This window comes from Hemicordylus capensis, chromosome 11 (assembly GCF_027244095.1).
Source record: "Hemicordylus capensis ecotype Gifberg chromosome 11, rHemCap1.1.pri, whole genome shotgun sequence".
Lineage (NCBI taxonomy): Eukaryota > Metazoa > Chordata > Lepidosauria > Squamata > Cordylidae > Hemicordylus > Hemicordylus capensis.
This window is the reverse complement of record NC_069667.1, coordinates 9,426,071-9,443,106: the sequence shown is the minus strand read 5'-3', so window position 1 is coordinate 9,443,106 and position 17,036 is coordinate 9,426,071. Positions and strand designations below refer to the sequence as shown.

Sequence of the window (17,036 nt, the reverse complement as noted above, 5' to 3'; positions counted from 1 at the left end):
AATATACCATGGACCCATCCAGATCTTTATTATTAGTGTCCTATCCTGGTTGGGGAGCTGTGTCCCTCCCATTTTGTCATCTTGGGCAAGGTCGGAGGAGGAGAGTGATTGTCTGGGAGAGAGCAGCTGGGTCCGACGGCATTTCCTCCTACCTCGCACATGCTGGGTAGGACAGCGCCCTCCGAGCCAGCTCCTCCCTCTCAGACGATCAGGTCCTCCCCCTCTGATCTTGACGTTTCCCCACACTGCACAGTCACAAAACAGGAGCCCACACAGCTCCCCAAAAAAGGCTCTGATGTTTGTCCTTCCCTAATCAGAATTGTGTGAACGAGCCTGAGAAAGATTTCAAAGGGATGACTCCCCTGTTTGAAAAGAAACGTTGCTATTTATCGGTATGCCGAACCACAAGATCTTATTGCTCTCCTGCCACTCATGACAGCATTTTTCAGATGGAACATGGGAGATTTTCGGTTCAGCAGCTGCCTCCTCCAGAAGAATGCCTTTCCCAATCTCTTATGGCTGGGGTTCTCAAAGAACACCAGACGGGTCCCCAGATGTTACTGGATATCTAGGGATCTGAGTTTGAGAACCCCAGATAACCTGTGGAAACTTTAACTGTGGATGATGGGAGTTGTAACCCAACAATGTCTGGGGACCTCAATTTGAGAACTCCTGCTTTAGGGCAAAACACCATAACCAGAGAGGAATGGACTCTAGAAGGCAATCAGGAACATCTTGTTGGCTATTCCAGCGGGTAGTGATGGTGGTGATGATTCCTGGAACTCTCTTCAACTTGAAATGCAGGTTGGGGAGAAGTGATGACACTGGCCAGCTGAGGGCAGATGAGGAATCGTGTTTCTCTCGCTCAGTACAGACGACGGCTCCAGGGCTGTTCCTTCACACTTCTCAGCAACAAAGGTTTCTCCGGTCTTTGGCCTGCCTACTCACCCCGAGGAAGCTGCCCTACCAGACCAGTGGCCCTTCCAGCTCAGTGTTTTCCATCTTGACTGGCAGCAGCTCTCCAAGATTTCAGGCAGGAGTCTCCCCCAGCCTACCTGGAGATGCCTGGGATTGAACCTGGGACCTTCTGCATGCAAGGCAAGGCAGATGCTTTACCACTGAGCTACAGCCTATCTCCCAGCTATTGGTCCCTCTACCTTAGTATGGTCTGTCCTGACTGGCAGTGGCTTTCCCAAGGTTCCAGGCAGGAGCCTTCCCCAGCCTACCTGGAGAAGCCAGGATCTGAACCTGGTTCTTTCTGCATGCAAAGCAGGTGCTCTACCACTGAGCTCTGACCCCACCCCCTCCTCCTTCCTGGTCAATACTGAACCACACCCATCTGACACAGCAACAATCTATGGGCCCTGGTGACTTGAAGGACTGCCTTCTCCCGCGTGAAGTTTCGCAGTGGACAAGGTCTGTTGGGAATGCCTTGCTCCATGTGCCAACACTTGCTGAAGCTCAATTGTCATGTGCGCAGGACGGGGCCTTCTCTGTGCTGGCCTCGGAACAGGAGTTCACTGATCCAGAAGTGATCCACTCAGTGCCCTCCTTCCCGGTCTTTTGCAAACACCTAGAGACTTTCTTGGCTCCAGGCAGTACAGAACTCCACCCTGCTCAGCCAGGTTTCGGGGAAGGTTTCGGAAGGGTGGGAAGAGAAAAAGATATCCTCTGCCCACCATTCCTCCAGAAGTGTCTTTCCCTCTCCAAACCAGGCTCCTGCCCCACACTGGCTGGAGCCTTGAATGCTCTCAATAGGACTGGGGAGACACTGTAACAGCCTCCCCCACCCCTGATATATGATGTGTTCTTGCTATTCATGGTCATTGATATAGCTATTTCCCCCCCTCATTTCCCCTCTCTTAGGGTGCATGGCCGTTTCTCCTGCTTTTCTCCCCATTACCAATGGCATTTAGGCAACCTTGGTACTGTATTCCAGGTTTTATTTATTTTTTATTTATTTTACACAAGCAGTTTCTATTTTAGAATGACCAAGATGTCGTTACCACAAAGCACATGAGCAATGAAATCAGGCCTGTGTTTATTAACCCAGAACCAAACCCCAAGTGCATGATGGAGGCAAATGTTGGTGTCTGCCTTCATCACAGGTGTTTCTCCCACTCAGGGATCCCAGGGATTTCCTGCCCAATGCTTCTCCTGCTGAATCTGGACAAAATTACCCGCCAGAATCCAGGGCAGTGTCCAAATCCTCTGCCCCGCTGAGCTCATCTTTTGGGGTGGGGAGACTTTCCCTCCCTTGATCTTCCAGGCCAGATCACCTCCCCCCCACAAACTGCCATGGATTGGATTGAGCCAGGTGAGATGTTTAGCGGCAGGGGCATGGACTATTACCATTTTTTCCATCTAGGGCATCTTTTCCATTCTTCTCCAGGGCTTTTGGAAAGGAAAATTCAGAACTGCACGATAGAATGTGAGACTGCAGATGAATTTAAAAAACACACCAAAAAACCCACCCCACAGATGAGCATTTTTTCTACCTTTTACTTCACTTTCTCCCTGCACTGCTGACACAAGCCGGGCTCTCTGTCTCATCCACTGAGTCCCATTAGCTTTGCCCAGCTGATTGCCTGTAAGCTGGCCCTTGAGTCCATGAACATTCCACTACAAGGAGTTACATTGGAGCAGTTCTGGGTGAATTGCCCCCTTGGAGTCCTTTTCCTTCACAGGTCTGTGAAACCAACTTATCTGCTGGCAATTCTGAGGCCACCTTGCCCACAGGGATTCCGGTTAGGCCTCCATAGGGAGCACTCCAACTCTTTCAGAAATGGAGATGAGATGCTGCTGCTGCTGCAGCAACTATATCTCTGTGCCCCACAGGGCTAATCGAAGCTTGAGGGGCAATTTTAGATCAAGAAAAGGGGAAAAGATCCAGGAGTCATTGCTTGAGGAAAGAGAAACTACCACCAGCCAGAGCTGAGCGGTGCTGGGCGAGACAGAACGTTGATGTGTCTGCCAATCTGCTACCTGGTTTGAAATCCCAATTGGTGGACATAGATATATTTTGCCTAAACTGATTGCAAATAGTTGACTTTTCCTTCTGTTTTGGCACGCACAGTGCATGTGATGCTTCCATTGGAGGCCGCAATCTGGCTAATACTTAACATAAATAGGTATATGGCATGTGCACAGACGTGCATCTTCTTATGCCACTGATATCCTGCCCTTCCTTCAGGCTGGTCTAGATGGTTCTGCCTTTATGATTGTTGTCTATTCTGACAACAGTGAGAGAGAGAATATCTGGCTGCAAGTCACCAAGTGAGCTTTAAGGATGAGTAGAGAATATGCATCTGAGCATCACTCTGTCAAAGATTGGGTGCTTTGATCTGGGGGTCATTTTTCAACAGCCGCCAAGGTATGCATCACTTCATCGTGGAAGAAAGATCATGGAAGAAAGATCTCCCCTTCTCCAAACCTGATGGGCTACATCATGTTGGTCCATCGGGAGAATGTTTTTTAGGGCCCTAGTGGCATATTGTACTATAAAACCTCAAAGGAGACAGATACTGTCGAAAAATTAGGATTAAAAATCGATCTATATAAAAGGCTAAGGGCATAGGTGGCAAGCCCCGCCCACACAGTGCTTTACCAATCGGAGGTAACCGAGCAGAAGCACCGTGGTGATTGGGCAGTGGATTCCAGGAGGAGCCTGTGATGGCTAAGGTCAGTTGGGATGCAACTGTTCCTGGTGGGAAGATTGTAGAGGAGAGATTCTGATCTTTCTCTCTAAAAGGATAGTGGGCTGGGGTCTGTGGAGAGAGGGGTCTTGAGGGAGGAAAGCACCCCTTCAGGAGAAGGAGGCTGCCACTGTGCAAATTAGATGAGGAAACTTGATGAACAAGATCTGTTAACTCAATAAAGAAGAGGGGGGGGGGATTTATTAATATAAATCCCAAATATCAATGTATTGACAGTCTGGAACCACAATCTATATACTCATTTTATAAAAGATAGGGAACACATGGTCATAAAAGTAATCCAAGTAAAATGCAGATAAATCCAAACAGTGTATATATATATATATATATATATATATATATATATATATATATGAGAAAACCATTCACCAAGGATACCCTCCATAGAAAAGATAGGGGCCACCACGGCCAGGACTCCTGCCAGAGCCAGAGGAGGAGGGGCGAGTCCCCTGGGGCAAATCCTGGACTGCAAGAGGTTCACGGGAGGCTGCCACCACCACTCACTTTAGTTTGGAGTGGGGCAAACCCCTCTTTCCACAGAAGATTCCTGGGGGAGATGAAAGGGTTTGGCACCAGCCTCCCGCCCAAGGCTGAGCAGTCCTAGGCCTCCAAAGGCAGACCCAGAGTGAAGAGCAGCACATCCCAGTGACAAGGACTTCTTATGATCCGATTTGAAGCAAAAGGCATGCAAGAAGAAGAACCATGGGCAGAGAAGGGTCTGCCTGAAGTGAGGCAACAACCCAGAGCCCAGCAATACAGAAGAGAAAAGCGCAAGTCCCTCGACCCGTCTAGCTGAACTGCTGCTCCCACTGGCTGCCCCTGGCTGCGGCCTTCCCATCTGCCCAGCAGCTCCCAGCCTGTGGCTTCCTCAGGGCCCTCCTGGGAGGGACAGACCGACCCAGCCCAGCAGGCTTCCTCTTCTTCTCCAGGACTAGGTGTCTGAGCCAGAAGGCCCTGCCCAGCCTTGGCATTGAAGCCTCGGTCCCCGGGCTTTTTCCCTTGGGAGGAAAGGCTCACCCTCCCACCCTATTTTTGTTGGCTGTTTATAGTATTTAGAGATAGTTTATTAGAAGGATAGGTCTCAGCTGTAATGGTCAGATATTGAACTGTCCAAACAGCCTTTCCCAAGAATATGAGGAAGGGATTTGTACTTAAGTTCTCTTCTCCACCAGACTTCTAGTGATCACAAGGGCTTGTTTCAGGCTCGCCCGCACACTTCCCGCTAAACTCCTGCAAAACTCCAATGACCTGTTTGCTATCCCTGTTCGCTATTCTCTGTTTGCTTTGCTCTCGGTCCTACACCTTTTGTGTAGAGAGTAGTCTTCCAACTGAGACACAGGATGTGAGTCAAAGGAATGTCAAAGGAATGTGGGGCCTCCCCCAGCCCTAGCTGACTCCACCCCCTCCAGGCAGGGACAAACAAAAAACACTGGAATTTGCTAGTCCTTGCAAATGCTAACCCTTGCAAATGCTAGCCCTGGCAAAGAACACACACACACACACACACACACACACACACACACACACACACACACGGACTTATCCCTTAAAGAGAAACCAGCCCCTGAAAATCTCCCCTCCTCCTGTTAGTTAGTTTGCAGGGGGGTAAGGCTAGCTGCTTAGAAAAGTTTGCTCACCTCCCCAAGATGTGTCTGCTCTTCACAGAGCAGTCTTCCAACTGAGACATATAACGATGGCACACCAGAATAGAAAACCAGGAGGATCTCCAAAACAGAAAGCACACCTCTTTTTTCACAGGCACTGTACACATTTATAGATCAGCAGGAGCCCTGTCCCCCCTGCCCCCCGTCACCGCATGCCAACTCTTTCTAATTCTGATGCTCTTTCCTGCTGTCTACACCCTCTTGCTCTTGTGTTTCTGGGTCGGGAGGACTGGGGTCCTGCTCTCTCTTCTCTTCCTCTTCCTCGCGGTCCTCTGGATCCAGCTCCTGCAGTGGGACTTGGATGCCCAGCCTTGCCTCTACTTTCGAGAGTCTGCTCTTGACTGTCTGCAGGTGGTCCCTGATTGTCCTGATGGATCTGAGGCAGTCACGGCAACTGCGAAGGTCCCTTTTGCCTGCAATGAGTAGGCAAGCGAGAGCACCAAGACTTGTGTGAAGCTTTAGCTGCCTAGATTCCACATGTCCCCCACTGCCCCACTTGAAACTCTACCCTGGCAAGCAGGTAATCCCAATTCTGCAACAAGAAAAACAGGATTCTGCGTTCGACGTGGTGAAATGGAGCCATGATTTCTCTTAGTTTGCACAATATATTCATATTTGAGATTGCCTCTATTGAATCTGGCTTTTAGTGCACCTGGACTCAAAAGTTGACCAGGGCTGCTCAACTTTGGCCCCTCCCAGCTATTTTTGGGCTACAACTCCCATAATTCCCAGACAACAGCCAGGGATTATGGGAGTTGTAGGCCAACATCTGCAGGAGGGCCAGAGTTGAGCAACCCTGGTCTACACTGACTGGCAGAAGCTCTCCAGGGTTTCAGAGACAGCATCTTCTGGTAGGGTTTACAGAAGGACATGGAACCTTCTGTAAGATAAGCAGGAACTTTCCCCACTGAACTATACCCCCATCACCCTTGTTGGAGAAATGCTTGCTATATTCACCATTTATTTGCTCTTTTCTAGGTCTGGGGAGGAACAAGGACAGTGAAGCTCCAACCTCAACCATCTCTTTTGCAACCATCTCTCTGGCCTCTGTGATTTCAGCAGGTCTCTTGCCCATCACATCCTTTTGAAGCCAATCTTTGCAACCTCCTTAAGGGCTAGAAACATGCTTTCATTTTAAAAAAATGAGCCGAGGTTCTCAGGAAGCTGGATTCTGTGGCCATAACCTTGCTCTGTGCTCTTTCTGCCTAGGAATTCCTGTGGAATTGCAGCTTACACGCCACGTACATGGGGAGGAGGGTGGACCTGCTTTCATGCTTACGCTCCCGGTGATGTTGGCTCTGAAACTCCCTCACAGCCTCCAGCTTCTGTGTTAAGACCTTCACGTCTGGATGAGAGAAAAGCGGGGCAGGGGCAGAGAGGGGAAAGAGCCCCCCTGCAGGCTGGGCATCTTTGGGGGCCAGGGTTTCAGCAGGCAGCGGGGTTGCAGGGGTTGTGCCTGGGCCTTCTGGGCCACCTGCAAGAGAAGAGGAAAAGGCAGGACTCAGGAAACTCTGCATGTGTGTGCGCGCGTGTGCGCATGCGCGCACACGCACGCACGCACACAAACTGGGCCGTGCTGGCCTCCTCATCCTGCTTACCACTCTTGGCTGCTGCAACATCTGCCTGGGTTTCAGCTTGGATGGGTGGCTGTGGTGGGCAACCTAAAATAAAGGCAGGTGTTATCACACAGAAATGGCAACACCCAAGATGCCCATTTCATAAAACTGTCTCCTCCCCCCCCCTCACTTTTTTTGCAGGATTGAACCTGGGACCTTCTGCTTTTAGTGCAGGGGCTTGACAACTGAGCTCTGGGCCCTCCCAGAAGCCTCTTTGGAGCAGAGGAGGAGCTGGTGGTCCAAGAGGGCCAAATCAGCTTGTTTGCTATTCAGCTCCAGCAACAAGCCCCCATCACAGCCTTTGGTTATAGCCTAAGCGGAGGTGTGTGTGAGGGTCCGCCTGGAAGCCACACACAGCCAGGAGCCATAGATGTCAGCTGAGGGCGGGCAGGCTGGGGCTTTGAGGTGGGAAACTGGGGCCAGGGAATCTGCCTAGACCAAGCTCTGAGGTTGCTGAACTGACCAGCCCATCAGCTGGTGCTGACCCTGCAGAGGCTTCTTGCCCATTGTTTGCTAAGTCCCTTCCATCTTGACCGGTGGGTTTGTCCAGTCAAGAGAGGTTTTGTCAACAAGATGCCACCAGGCTTTGATGCTCTCCTGATTAAGGCAAGTGGGGGAAGGCCTGGCCTGCTTACTGCCATGGAACGGAGAACAGTCAGATGTAACTGGTGGAGCTCCCCAGCTCCCCAGCCTCTGGCTGCAGCAGATGGTAGTGTTAGTAGTAGTAGTAGTAGTAGTAGTAACAACTATTATTATCCTGCTTTCCCCTGTGAAAAACAGGCACAGGATAGGATGGAGGTGGTCAGTTTTCCAGGGAGTGCTTTTTTGGGGATGCTGAAACACCATGGAAGTGAGCACATCCCCAAACCGCTTCTCACCTTCCCCTCCAATTGCATCCAGCCCATTTTCCTTCTCCTTTGCTTCCTTTCCTCCTTGCTCTCCATTTTCTGACAGCCTGCGTGTAAGAAGAGAAATGTCCTTGGCACCAAATGGCTGCATAGGTCAACTGTCAGCATAATGGTGGTGCTGGGTCCATTGAGGACACCCCAGGAAGACCAAGGGAGGCTTTCTGGAAGCTTCTGCCTTGGTTTTGTCAGATAGCGCCTGCCTCACACCCCCTGCTGGCCCACCCCCCTTGCTGGCCCACCCCCCATGGGTGATTCTCCATCCTGGTCTTGCCTGACTAAGCCAAGGAGCTGTTGAGTTTTGCATTCAAGATCCATTCTTCTGTGTCACTTTCATAACTGGATCTGGAAGAGGGAAACAATAGTACGAAATGCTTCTGAAACCATTCCCCATGGGTGGATGGACGGATGGATACAGTGAATGACAAAGAGGATGAGGAAGCGAGCAGCTTTGTGCTCTCCATGAATACAGCCAGCATGGTGGGCACCCAGAAACTCACTGTTGCATAGGAACATAGGAAGCTGCCATATACTGAGTCAGACCATTGCTCCATCAAATTTAGAGCTGTCTGCACAGACTGGCAGCAGCTTCTCCAAGGCTGTAGGCAGTAGTCCCTCTCAGCCCTATCTGGAGATGCCGGGGAGGGAACCTGGGACCTCCTGCATGCAAGCAGGCATGTGCTCTTCCCAGAGCAGCTCCATCCCCTAAGGGGAAGGTCTTACAGTGCTCCCATGTAGTCTCCCATTCAAATGCAGACCAGGGTGGACCCTGCTTAGCAAAGGAGATAATTCATGCTTGCTATCACAAGACCAGCTTTCCTCCCCAAACTAGCTCTGTGTTGGCCATCCAGAGAGTCTGCCTTCAGTTCTGTGCTAAAAGAAGCAGTTCTTCACTTTCTCCGCCACGCTCCCAAAGCACCCGCAGCATGCATTGTGATGCTGCCCTGAATGCTGCAAGTGACCAGCTTGCCCCAGTTAAAGCGGCCATGTAAGTTCAGATGCACCCACCATGAACAAGCAGTGACCGGGGAACATGGTTTGCACCAAGACATGTGAGATCTGGCCAGGATCCTCCATGGAGGCATGATTCACAGGCAAGGTAAAGACTAGAAGGTGACCTTAACAACAACATATGAAACATTTTCCAGGAGCAAGCACCAGATATTTAGGCCACAGCTGGGGTTCTCAAACCTGAGTCCCCCACCTGTTGGACAACAACTCCCATGGTTCCCAGCCACAAAGGCCGTAATGATGGGAGTTATAGTTCGACATCATCTGGGAACCCAACTTTGAGAATCCCTGGGCTACAGAACTCCTTCCTTCCTTCCTTCCTTCCTTCCCTTCATCCTTCCTTTCAAATTAGTGCCTAGTATAATCAGAACTGGAGATTTCTCTCTCCCTGTCTCAGTATCTGCTGAGATGTCAGACCCATGGCAATGTTAACTTTTCTCTTCCCCATTAGAGGGATGGATGGGCATGAGACATTCACATTTGCCCTTAGAACAAAGATATGTTAAGGTTGGGAAAAGAGGCAGGGCTGGTGATGCTGATGCAATTCAGTGGCTGACATTCAGACACTTACTTAATTGTACTCCTCAAGAGTTACTCTAAAGGACTACTTCATTTCAATATGACTGCTCTGCAGTAATCTAGTCTGGATGTCAGCCAGTGAAGATCTGTGCTTTCAGAGATCAAGGAGCCGACAACTTAAGTACAGTTTCAATTGCCCAATTCCGTTCCAGTAGAACTGAGTGCTTTGCCCCAAGCCGGGAGAGTCTGTTTGCTTTGTGAAATAAGCCTTGAGGGCTCATTCTACAAAGCTCATTTTATCACAGAAGTTGTGGTGAAGTTTATTCTTCATGTGGTCATTCTTCTTTTTAAAAAATGAAGTATGAAGCTGACTTCAACTTGGTCCATCTAGCTTAGGATTGTCTGCACTGACTTGGTAGCAGCTTAGTGAAGCCTACTCTGACTGGCAGCAGCTTTCCAGGGTTTCAGAGAGGGTTCGTTCCCAGCTCTACCAGGCTGGAATACCAGGATTGAACCTGGGACCTTTGCTGTGCTGAGCAGGCATTCTACAACTGAACTGTGCCCCCGCCCCATGCATGTGCACACAAACTTCCCACCCCTGAGTGAATAGTAAATCCGAATGTGTTTTGAGCAAATGTACTCTTCCTGTGAGGATCTGGAAAATTTAGCTTTTATAGGTTGCTTATCCTGTTGAGTAATGTGTATCAGCCTTTGTACACTTTTGAACCCAACATGTTTGAACTCTCTTCTACTCATAGACAATAGCAAGCATTTTCTGCGCTTTGGAGGGTGGGGCTGGAAATACTCACTGGCCTTGGTCTGACTCCTTCCATGGTGCTGGAAAGTAGGGATGTGCAAATTGATTCAGGTACAAAATGATTTGTACCCAAATCTGGCTGATTCGGGTGATTTGTAGACATAACAAATCACCCCTGTGCTCAATTGCCCAGATTTGGGTTAAAAAAAAATCACCCCAGTTTCAGACTCCCCAAAATTTGGAGATTTGGACATCCATTTTGTGGCCAAATTGGGTTGGGTGGTAGTGCCCAATGTGTGGAAGTTGAGGTGTTCTGGAACCTCAGACACTGAAAACAATAAAACCCAGTGTCCCATGGGCTTGTTGATTTCGGGGTGGTTGGCACCCTATGTGCACTACACCACAACCCGCTCTGGGCCACCCTGGTGCCCCTCAAGTGGAGTTATGGGGCTGCTGAAATTCTCCATTATTCCCTATGGGGAAAAGCTTAAAGAAGTGCAAACGTCAGAGAAAAATTAAAAATCATCCCTTTCACCAATTTATTTGAAATCTGGGTGGAAGTGGGCACCCATTGGGGCACTACCACCTGATCTACTCTTCTGCCCTCCAAACCCCTTTTCTGCCCTAAGTCTGCCACAAATTCATGCCAAATTAAAAAAATTGTTAAAAATCACCCCTTTGCCCAATTTCTTCAAAATCTAGCTGGTAGCTCCCTTCTACCCATTGGGCAGTACACCCACCATAACTGGGCCACCCTGGTGTTCCCCAGGTGAAGTTATAACTAAGGCTGATGAAATTCCCCATTATTCCCTATGGGAAAAAGCTTAAAGAAGTGCAATCATCAATTTTAAAAAAATCACTCCTTTGCCCCATTTCTTTGAAATTTGGGTGGTAGCTTCCACCCATTGGGCACTACCACCCACCCCACTCTTTCATCCCTGGAACCCCTTTTTTTGTCTGAATCTATTTGGGTTCAGAAACAAATCGAACCTGGGCTGATATGGCGGTGGGGGGGCAGATTCGGACCCAAAACAAATTGGGAGTGACTCAATTTGAGTACAGATTGAATTTAAAAAATTGATTCGTGCACATCCCTACTGAAAAGGACATTCCCTGGGTGTTGTGGCAAGGGGAGGAAGCTAGCAGTACTAGGGAACAAAGCCTGGCCTCAGTTCCCCCACTGTAATAAGAGGATAGTAATACCTTACAATTACCATTGCCTCCTCCCACACAGTATGAGATGATGCTTCCTTCCTATATCGCTGCTGCCCAATATAGGTGTTTCCCATAGTCTAGGAAACATACCAGCGGGGATTCGAACTGGCAATCTCTGGTTTGCTAGTCAAGACATTTCCGCTGCGCCATTAGGTGGCATTTTACCTGGTTTTACTCCTGGTAAAAACCAGTTCTTTTGAGATTCGTCCTGATGGCTGCTGCTTCTATCTATCTATCTATCTATCTATCTATCATATTATATACCACCTGATATATGTATCTCTAGGTAGTATTTATGACTTAACTTTTTTTTAAAAAATCCAGCTAGAATAGTTTTACCAGTTAAGAACAATTAAACCGTTTACAAGTTTTAACTAAAAGCCTCCTACTAAACAGGTGTGTCTTGAGTAGAGATGTGAAGGCCGTGTGTGTGTAATGGGGAAAATCTCCCCCCCTCCAGGAAACCCCTCCTCTGGTTTTTCCCTGGAAAAAACGTTTTTCAGGGGTGGTTTTCCCCCCAGGCTTTCACATTTTTCTAGTTTTGAGGGTTTTTTTAAAAAGCAGCCAGAGCTAGAGAAGCTCTTAGTTTGACAGGGAGCTCATCCAAAGCCCTTTGCGGAGTAGAAAGCCATATCGGTGAGTGACTTTGGCTGGAGAAGAGATGGCTTTGTCCTAAAGCAAGCTCCCTCCCTCCATCTCAGTCCCAACTCTGCAGTACGGAGACCATTAGACTGGCTTCCCTTTCGGAGTTACTGTAGGGATTAAAGTAACATAATCTATGTAAAGTGCTTTGAGCAGACAAACGCACTATATCAATGCTAAACATTTTAATTTTATTTTAATTTAATTTTATTTTATTTCTACTCTGGCAGGCTCCCTTCACATGGGGGATGAGATCCTAGAAATCAATGGGGAAAGTGTCACCAACCACTCTGTAGACCAGCTGCAGAAGATGTTGGTAGGTACAAGAGCAGGGAAGGAGGGACCTGGCCTTCCTTCCAAGGGTGGTTGTCCTCAGGGATGGGCCCTTTCAAGGAACATATGATTCTGCCTTATATGGAGTCAGACCACTGGTCCATCTAGCTCAGTATTGTCTTCACTGACTTGGAAGCTCTCCAAGGCTCCAGGCAGGTGTCTCTCCCAGTCCTACCTGGAGATGCTGTCAGGGAGTGAACCTGGGACCTTTGGCATGCAAATACTCTTTTACTGAGCTTTGGCCCCATCCCCTAAGCCAAGGCCACTCAACTTTGACTTTCTAGCTGTTTTCGAACTCCCATAATTCCCCAGCCACAGTGGCCAATAGGCAGGGATTATTAGAATTGTAGGCCAACATCGGCAGTTGCGTAGCTCTGTCCTAAGGGGAATATCTTACCGCGCTCATTTGTAGTCTCTCATCCAAATGCAAATCAAGGTGGGCCCTGCTTAGCAAAGGGGACGCTTCAGGCTTGCTCCCATAAAACCAGCTGTCCTCCCCGGTGAGGCAATCACCTTGGGTGGCAGGTTACTGAGGTGCTCCCTGCTAACTGGGGAAAGAGGCGCTTTTAAAAAGTGGCAATTATCTTTATTGAGCAGAGGAAGAGCAACGGGCCCTATCCAGTGGTCCCTCTAATTTCTTTCATCTCTGTGAGGAATGAGTTTTGTTCTGAGCAGCAGTATCAAGGCAGTGTGTGCACACCTGCATTCAGAAAGGGGCCTTCCTGGTTCAACCTGAGCGGGATCTAAAGTGAACTCAGCGGATATCCAAAAACTTGTGAGCGCGCACACATGCGCACACCTTAGAGGGGACTGGGGCCCTCTCCACCCCCAGCACAGCATCCCTCCAGTGGCTGTTGCTGGCGTCTATCTTATGTTTCTTTTTGAGATTATGAGCCCTCTGGGGACAGGGAGCCATTTTGTTTATCTATTATTTATCTACGTAAACTGCTTTGGAAACATTTGTCGAGAAGCAGTACTATAAGACTCACTTTTTTCCTCAAAAAATATCCGCCAAAATTCAGGAGCGTCTTATATGTTTTAACAGTTTAATATGTTAAAACTCTGAAAAACTGGATTAAAATTAAGGTGCGTCTTAAAGTCGGTAGCGTCTTATAGTCCGTAAAATACGGTAAATGTCTGTCGTAGTAGTTGTGCCAGCAGGGCAGCGTGGTGCCTCCTCCGCAGCCATTGAAGCAGCTCTTTGGGGTTGAGCTGTCCCTTGTAAGCTTTGCAAGGAGTGCCTCTCCTCACACTCTTGCAAAGCCTGCAAGAAACAGGAGAGGAGGCTGCTGGCCACCTTCCTCCCTCCTTGCCTCCTGTGCCCCTTCCTGAGCTTGCAAGGGGGCTGGCCCCAACCAGCACAGGGCAAGGCATCATGTTGCACCCTGCCTCCGGTTGTGCCGTGATTGCCCAGCAACATCTGGGGACCCAAGTTCAGAAAACCCTGCCCCCAATTCTGACCTGGGAGAGCCCTCAGAAGATCTGTGGCCTGGTTCCCCTGATTTGTTTAAATAAATAACACAAAAGAAGCTGTGGGGGGCTCCAGGTTTCCTCAGGGCTGCCACGCTGTGTGTGAGAGGGAGAGCTGTTTTCTCCCTGTAGTGTTTTTTTTTTTTTTTTTAATGTTATTGAAATCCTCTCTGTAAAGTTACAATCAGCCCTGCTCTGGCGGAAAGGCCGGTACCTGTTTTGTGCTTGTATCCCACACCCGGCCCCCACTGCCAGCCAAGCTAATAGTAGCTGTGTTTGTGTGCAGGCAAACAAGTCCACATCCCTGTTCAGGGGTTTCCAGATGTTGGATTCCTACAACCCCCATTGTCCACAGCCAAAGGCCACTGCAGCAGGGAATGATGGGAGTTGTAGTCAACATCTGGAAATCCCTGGGGGGTGGGTGAGATCGGGGAAATGGTATAAGGTTAAACCAGGGCTGCTCAACTTAGGCCCTCCTGCAGATGTTGGCCTACAACTCCCATAATCCCTGGCTACTGGCCACTGTAGCTGGGGACTATGGGAGTTGCAGTCCAAAAACAGCTGGGGGGCCTAAGTTGAGCAGGCCTGGGCTAAACCCTCCCGCATGGCACTGCTGCTCCAGTCAAGATTGGAGCCTCCCCTTCCCTGCTTTAGAGGAGAGACAGGTGATCCCACTGCTGCTCACTCACATCATGTCTGGTGTGACCCTGAATCATCTCTCCTAGCCTCCAGGCGACCAGGGTTATTAGTCTTAATCTCTCTCCCGTAGCATAGGGGGCTTGCTACTGCGATGAGGGGGAAGGCTGCTGCTGCCCCCTTGAATCGGCATCAGATGCATGCCAACACAGGGGGCATGGCCAGAATGGGGAAGGGGGGAAGCATGGCACCTTCCCTGCTCCCAGCTGGTGCTTTGTTTGCTGGCTGGGTGCTTTCTTCCACTCAGAGCAAGGAAGAGAAAGAGAGCACCCAGCTGTTGAGCAAAATGCTGGCTGGGAGTGGATGAGGGCCCATGCCTCACACTCCCAGACAGTTGTGGGTGGGAGGGGGACAAAGGAGTGTGCCCTGGAGAAGGGGCGATCCCCACCAGTGGTGTCCCCCAGTGCCCCAGGGCATCTGTCACCTTTGCCCAGTGGTGGCTATGCCACTGTCTCTCTCCCTCCTCCTTGGAACCGCTAGCACTGTGTCCAACAAAATTTGGAGGTGGGGATGAGGGGCGAAATACTGGATCCTGTTTTGTAAGCAGCTGCTGTTGACTCATGCTTGAAGCTGAGTTTCCAGCAGCTGGCTGTAAAGAGGGCCATGGCCCTCGCCTTCTCTCGCTTTCAGAAGCAACTGGCCACATTCACGATACGAACACTTGGCAGAGTCCTGGGTTCCGTGGGTGCTCTAGAGTTTGATTCTCTCCCTTTTCTTTATCCTCTAGAAAGAAACCAAGGGAACGGTCTCCTTAAAGGTCATTCCCAACCAGCAGAGCCGCATGTCTGCCCTCCAGGTAGGTGGAGTTTCCACCTTCGAGGTAGCAACAAAACAAAAAATCAAACATGCTTGCCTCTGATCAGAATTCTGCACCCAAAAGAGCTAGATTCTGCATGCTCTATAAATTTATAGAATCCTAGAGTTCCCTAGAGTCGAAAGGGGCCTTGGAGGTCTCTAACCCCCTGCACAGTGCATCGAATTATATCTATTTCTGCTTGTTTTTCATTGTTTTGCTTCTAGATATGAAGAGGAGCAAAAACAAAAAACAAAAAACCACAACTACTACTGATGGAACTGCCTGCATCAGTGATCTTCACTGTGTTTCAAGTGGGGTGGGGGGCACTTTGGCAAACAACCTTTTGTGCAGGAGCCATTTCCCATGGATTCCATACAGTACTGTGCTTTTCTCGGTGCTGGGAGGGCCCTTGGGAGACGGAGCCCTCTGATAAAAGGAGCCCTCTGATAAAAGGAGCCCTCTGATAAAAGCTCTGGGAGGAAAGTGCTGGGAAGGGCTACACTTCCCGGCACCCCATGCACACCTACCAAGGTGGTGCAGGGGTGTGAGGAGGGCTCTGTTTCCTTTAAAGACCCCTTCCACACACCCTTGGCCCTGGGCAAAGTGAAGCACTGCATGCTGAGAATGGTAGGATTGTGCAGAGTATTCCGCTTTGGCCCAAGCTTCATGCAGGCCCACTAAACAATTAGATGGGGAAGGAGGTGCCCTTAGAGTCGATGGGGGCTGCCACTGGCTGCTGGGCCATGCAATATAGGGAGAGGGCTTGTTTCCATCATTAACCCGCTAACAAGAATTCATTGAGGCCTTACACAAAAGAACACTGGAAGTAGTAGGGTTGCCCTATTCTGGTTTTCCAAATCCAGGCGCCTAATTTGCCTATTATGTAAATTGGCCAGAAAATAATTTCTGAGCAGAAGAGTGACTGCTCGTTTTTGCTCCACAACTCCACTTCTACAAGGGCTGGAGCTAAGCTTTTTTTGTTTGTTTGTTTTAAATGAAAGCTGAAATCTGGGAGAATCTGGGTGGGCTAAGCAAGCTGGGTGAGATCTTTAAAATCTGGGTGAAACCCGGAATTTTGGGGGGCATGGCCACTCTAACTGGAAGTCCTACTTGGTCCCCCCAACTCAAATGCTAGATTCCTGTCAATTTGAATATTTGAAAATACATCTGTAAAGGAGAAATAGCTTTCCTTGTCGAACAGCAGGGATGAATCGGCGAGGGTGTCAGTGATTATTAATGGATGTGCTTGCTTAACTGGCTTCTCAGGATAAGGAGGAGGAGGCATGCAAGGCAGAACTGTAGGCATGTCTACTCAGAAGTAAATCCCATTGAGTGCACTGGGATATTACTTCAAGGTATGCCCAGTACTGCAGTCCTAACTGGTCTGGTTCAGCCAAAGAAAATCCTTCTAGTCTGCATTTCCCCCCACCGAAATGGCCAATCAGCAGAGCATGAGGCCTATGGCTTTCCCCTGTTGGTGAATCCTGGCATCAGGTATACTGCTTCTGGAGGTTCTTATCCCTGGAATCTGGTATCAAGAGGTAGGCTATATCTGGACATCAAGGTCCATTCAGCTCTCCCCTTCACCATGGGAGCTGAGCAGAACCTTCATGCTGAGCTAAACACTTCCCCTCAGAATGTGCCTAGTCCTTGGTTTAAAGCTGCAGCAGGCTGTAGCTTTCACTGCCTCACAGGG

At 49.3% G+C, this 17,036-nt stretch overlaps 2 protein-coding genes across 3 annotated transcripts in view; one reads left to right on the top strand and one right to left on the bottom strand.

The window, feature by feature from the left end:
• Positions 1 to 17,036, top strand: part of LOC128335422 (55 kDa erythrocyte membrane protein-like) — a 103,085-nt gene that overhangs the window by 69,833 nt on the left and 16,216 nt on the right. Inside the window, exon 7 of the mRNA XM_053273630.1 lies at positions 15,272 to 15,340. Within this exon, the coding sequence (XP_053129605.1) occupies positions 15,272 to 15,340 (69 nt within the window). The remainder of the gene's footprint in view (positions 1 to 15,271; positions 15,341 to 17,036) is intronic.
• Positions 5,510 to 8,349, bottom strand: LOC128335424 (uncharacterized). Of its 2 annotated transcripts, none has more exons than XM_053273639.1 (5): positions 8,176 to 8,349; positions 7,875 to 7,951; positions 6,979 to 7,041; positions 6,626 to 6,854; positions 5,510 to 5,793 (listed from the first exon to the last, which is right to left on the bottom strand). In XM_053273639.1, the coding sequence occupies exons 1-5, from the start codon at positions 8,217 to 8,219 to the stop codon at positions 5,766 to 5,768; spliced, it is 441 nt and encodes a 146-aa protein (XP_053129614.1). In that variant the 5' UTR covers positions 8,220 to 8,349; the 3' UTR covers positions 5,510 to 5,765. The 2 variants fall into 2 exon arrangements, with proteins under 2 accessions (XP_053129614.1, XP_053129613.1); XM_053273638.1 differs by having other exon boundaries at positions 6,660 to 6,854.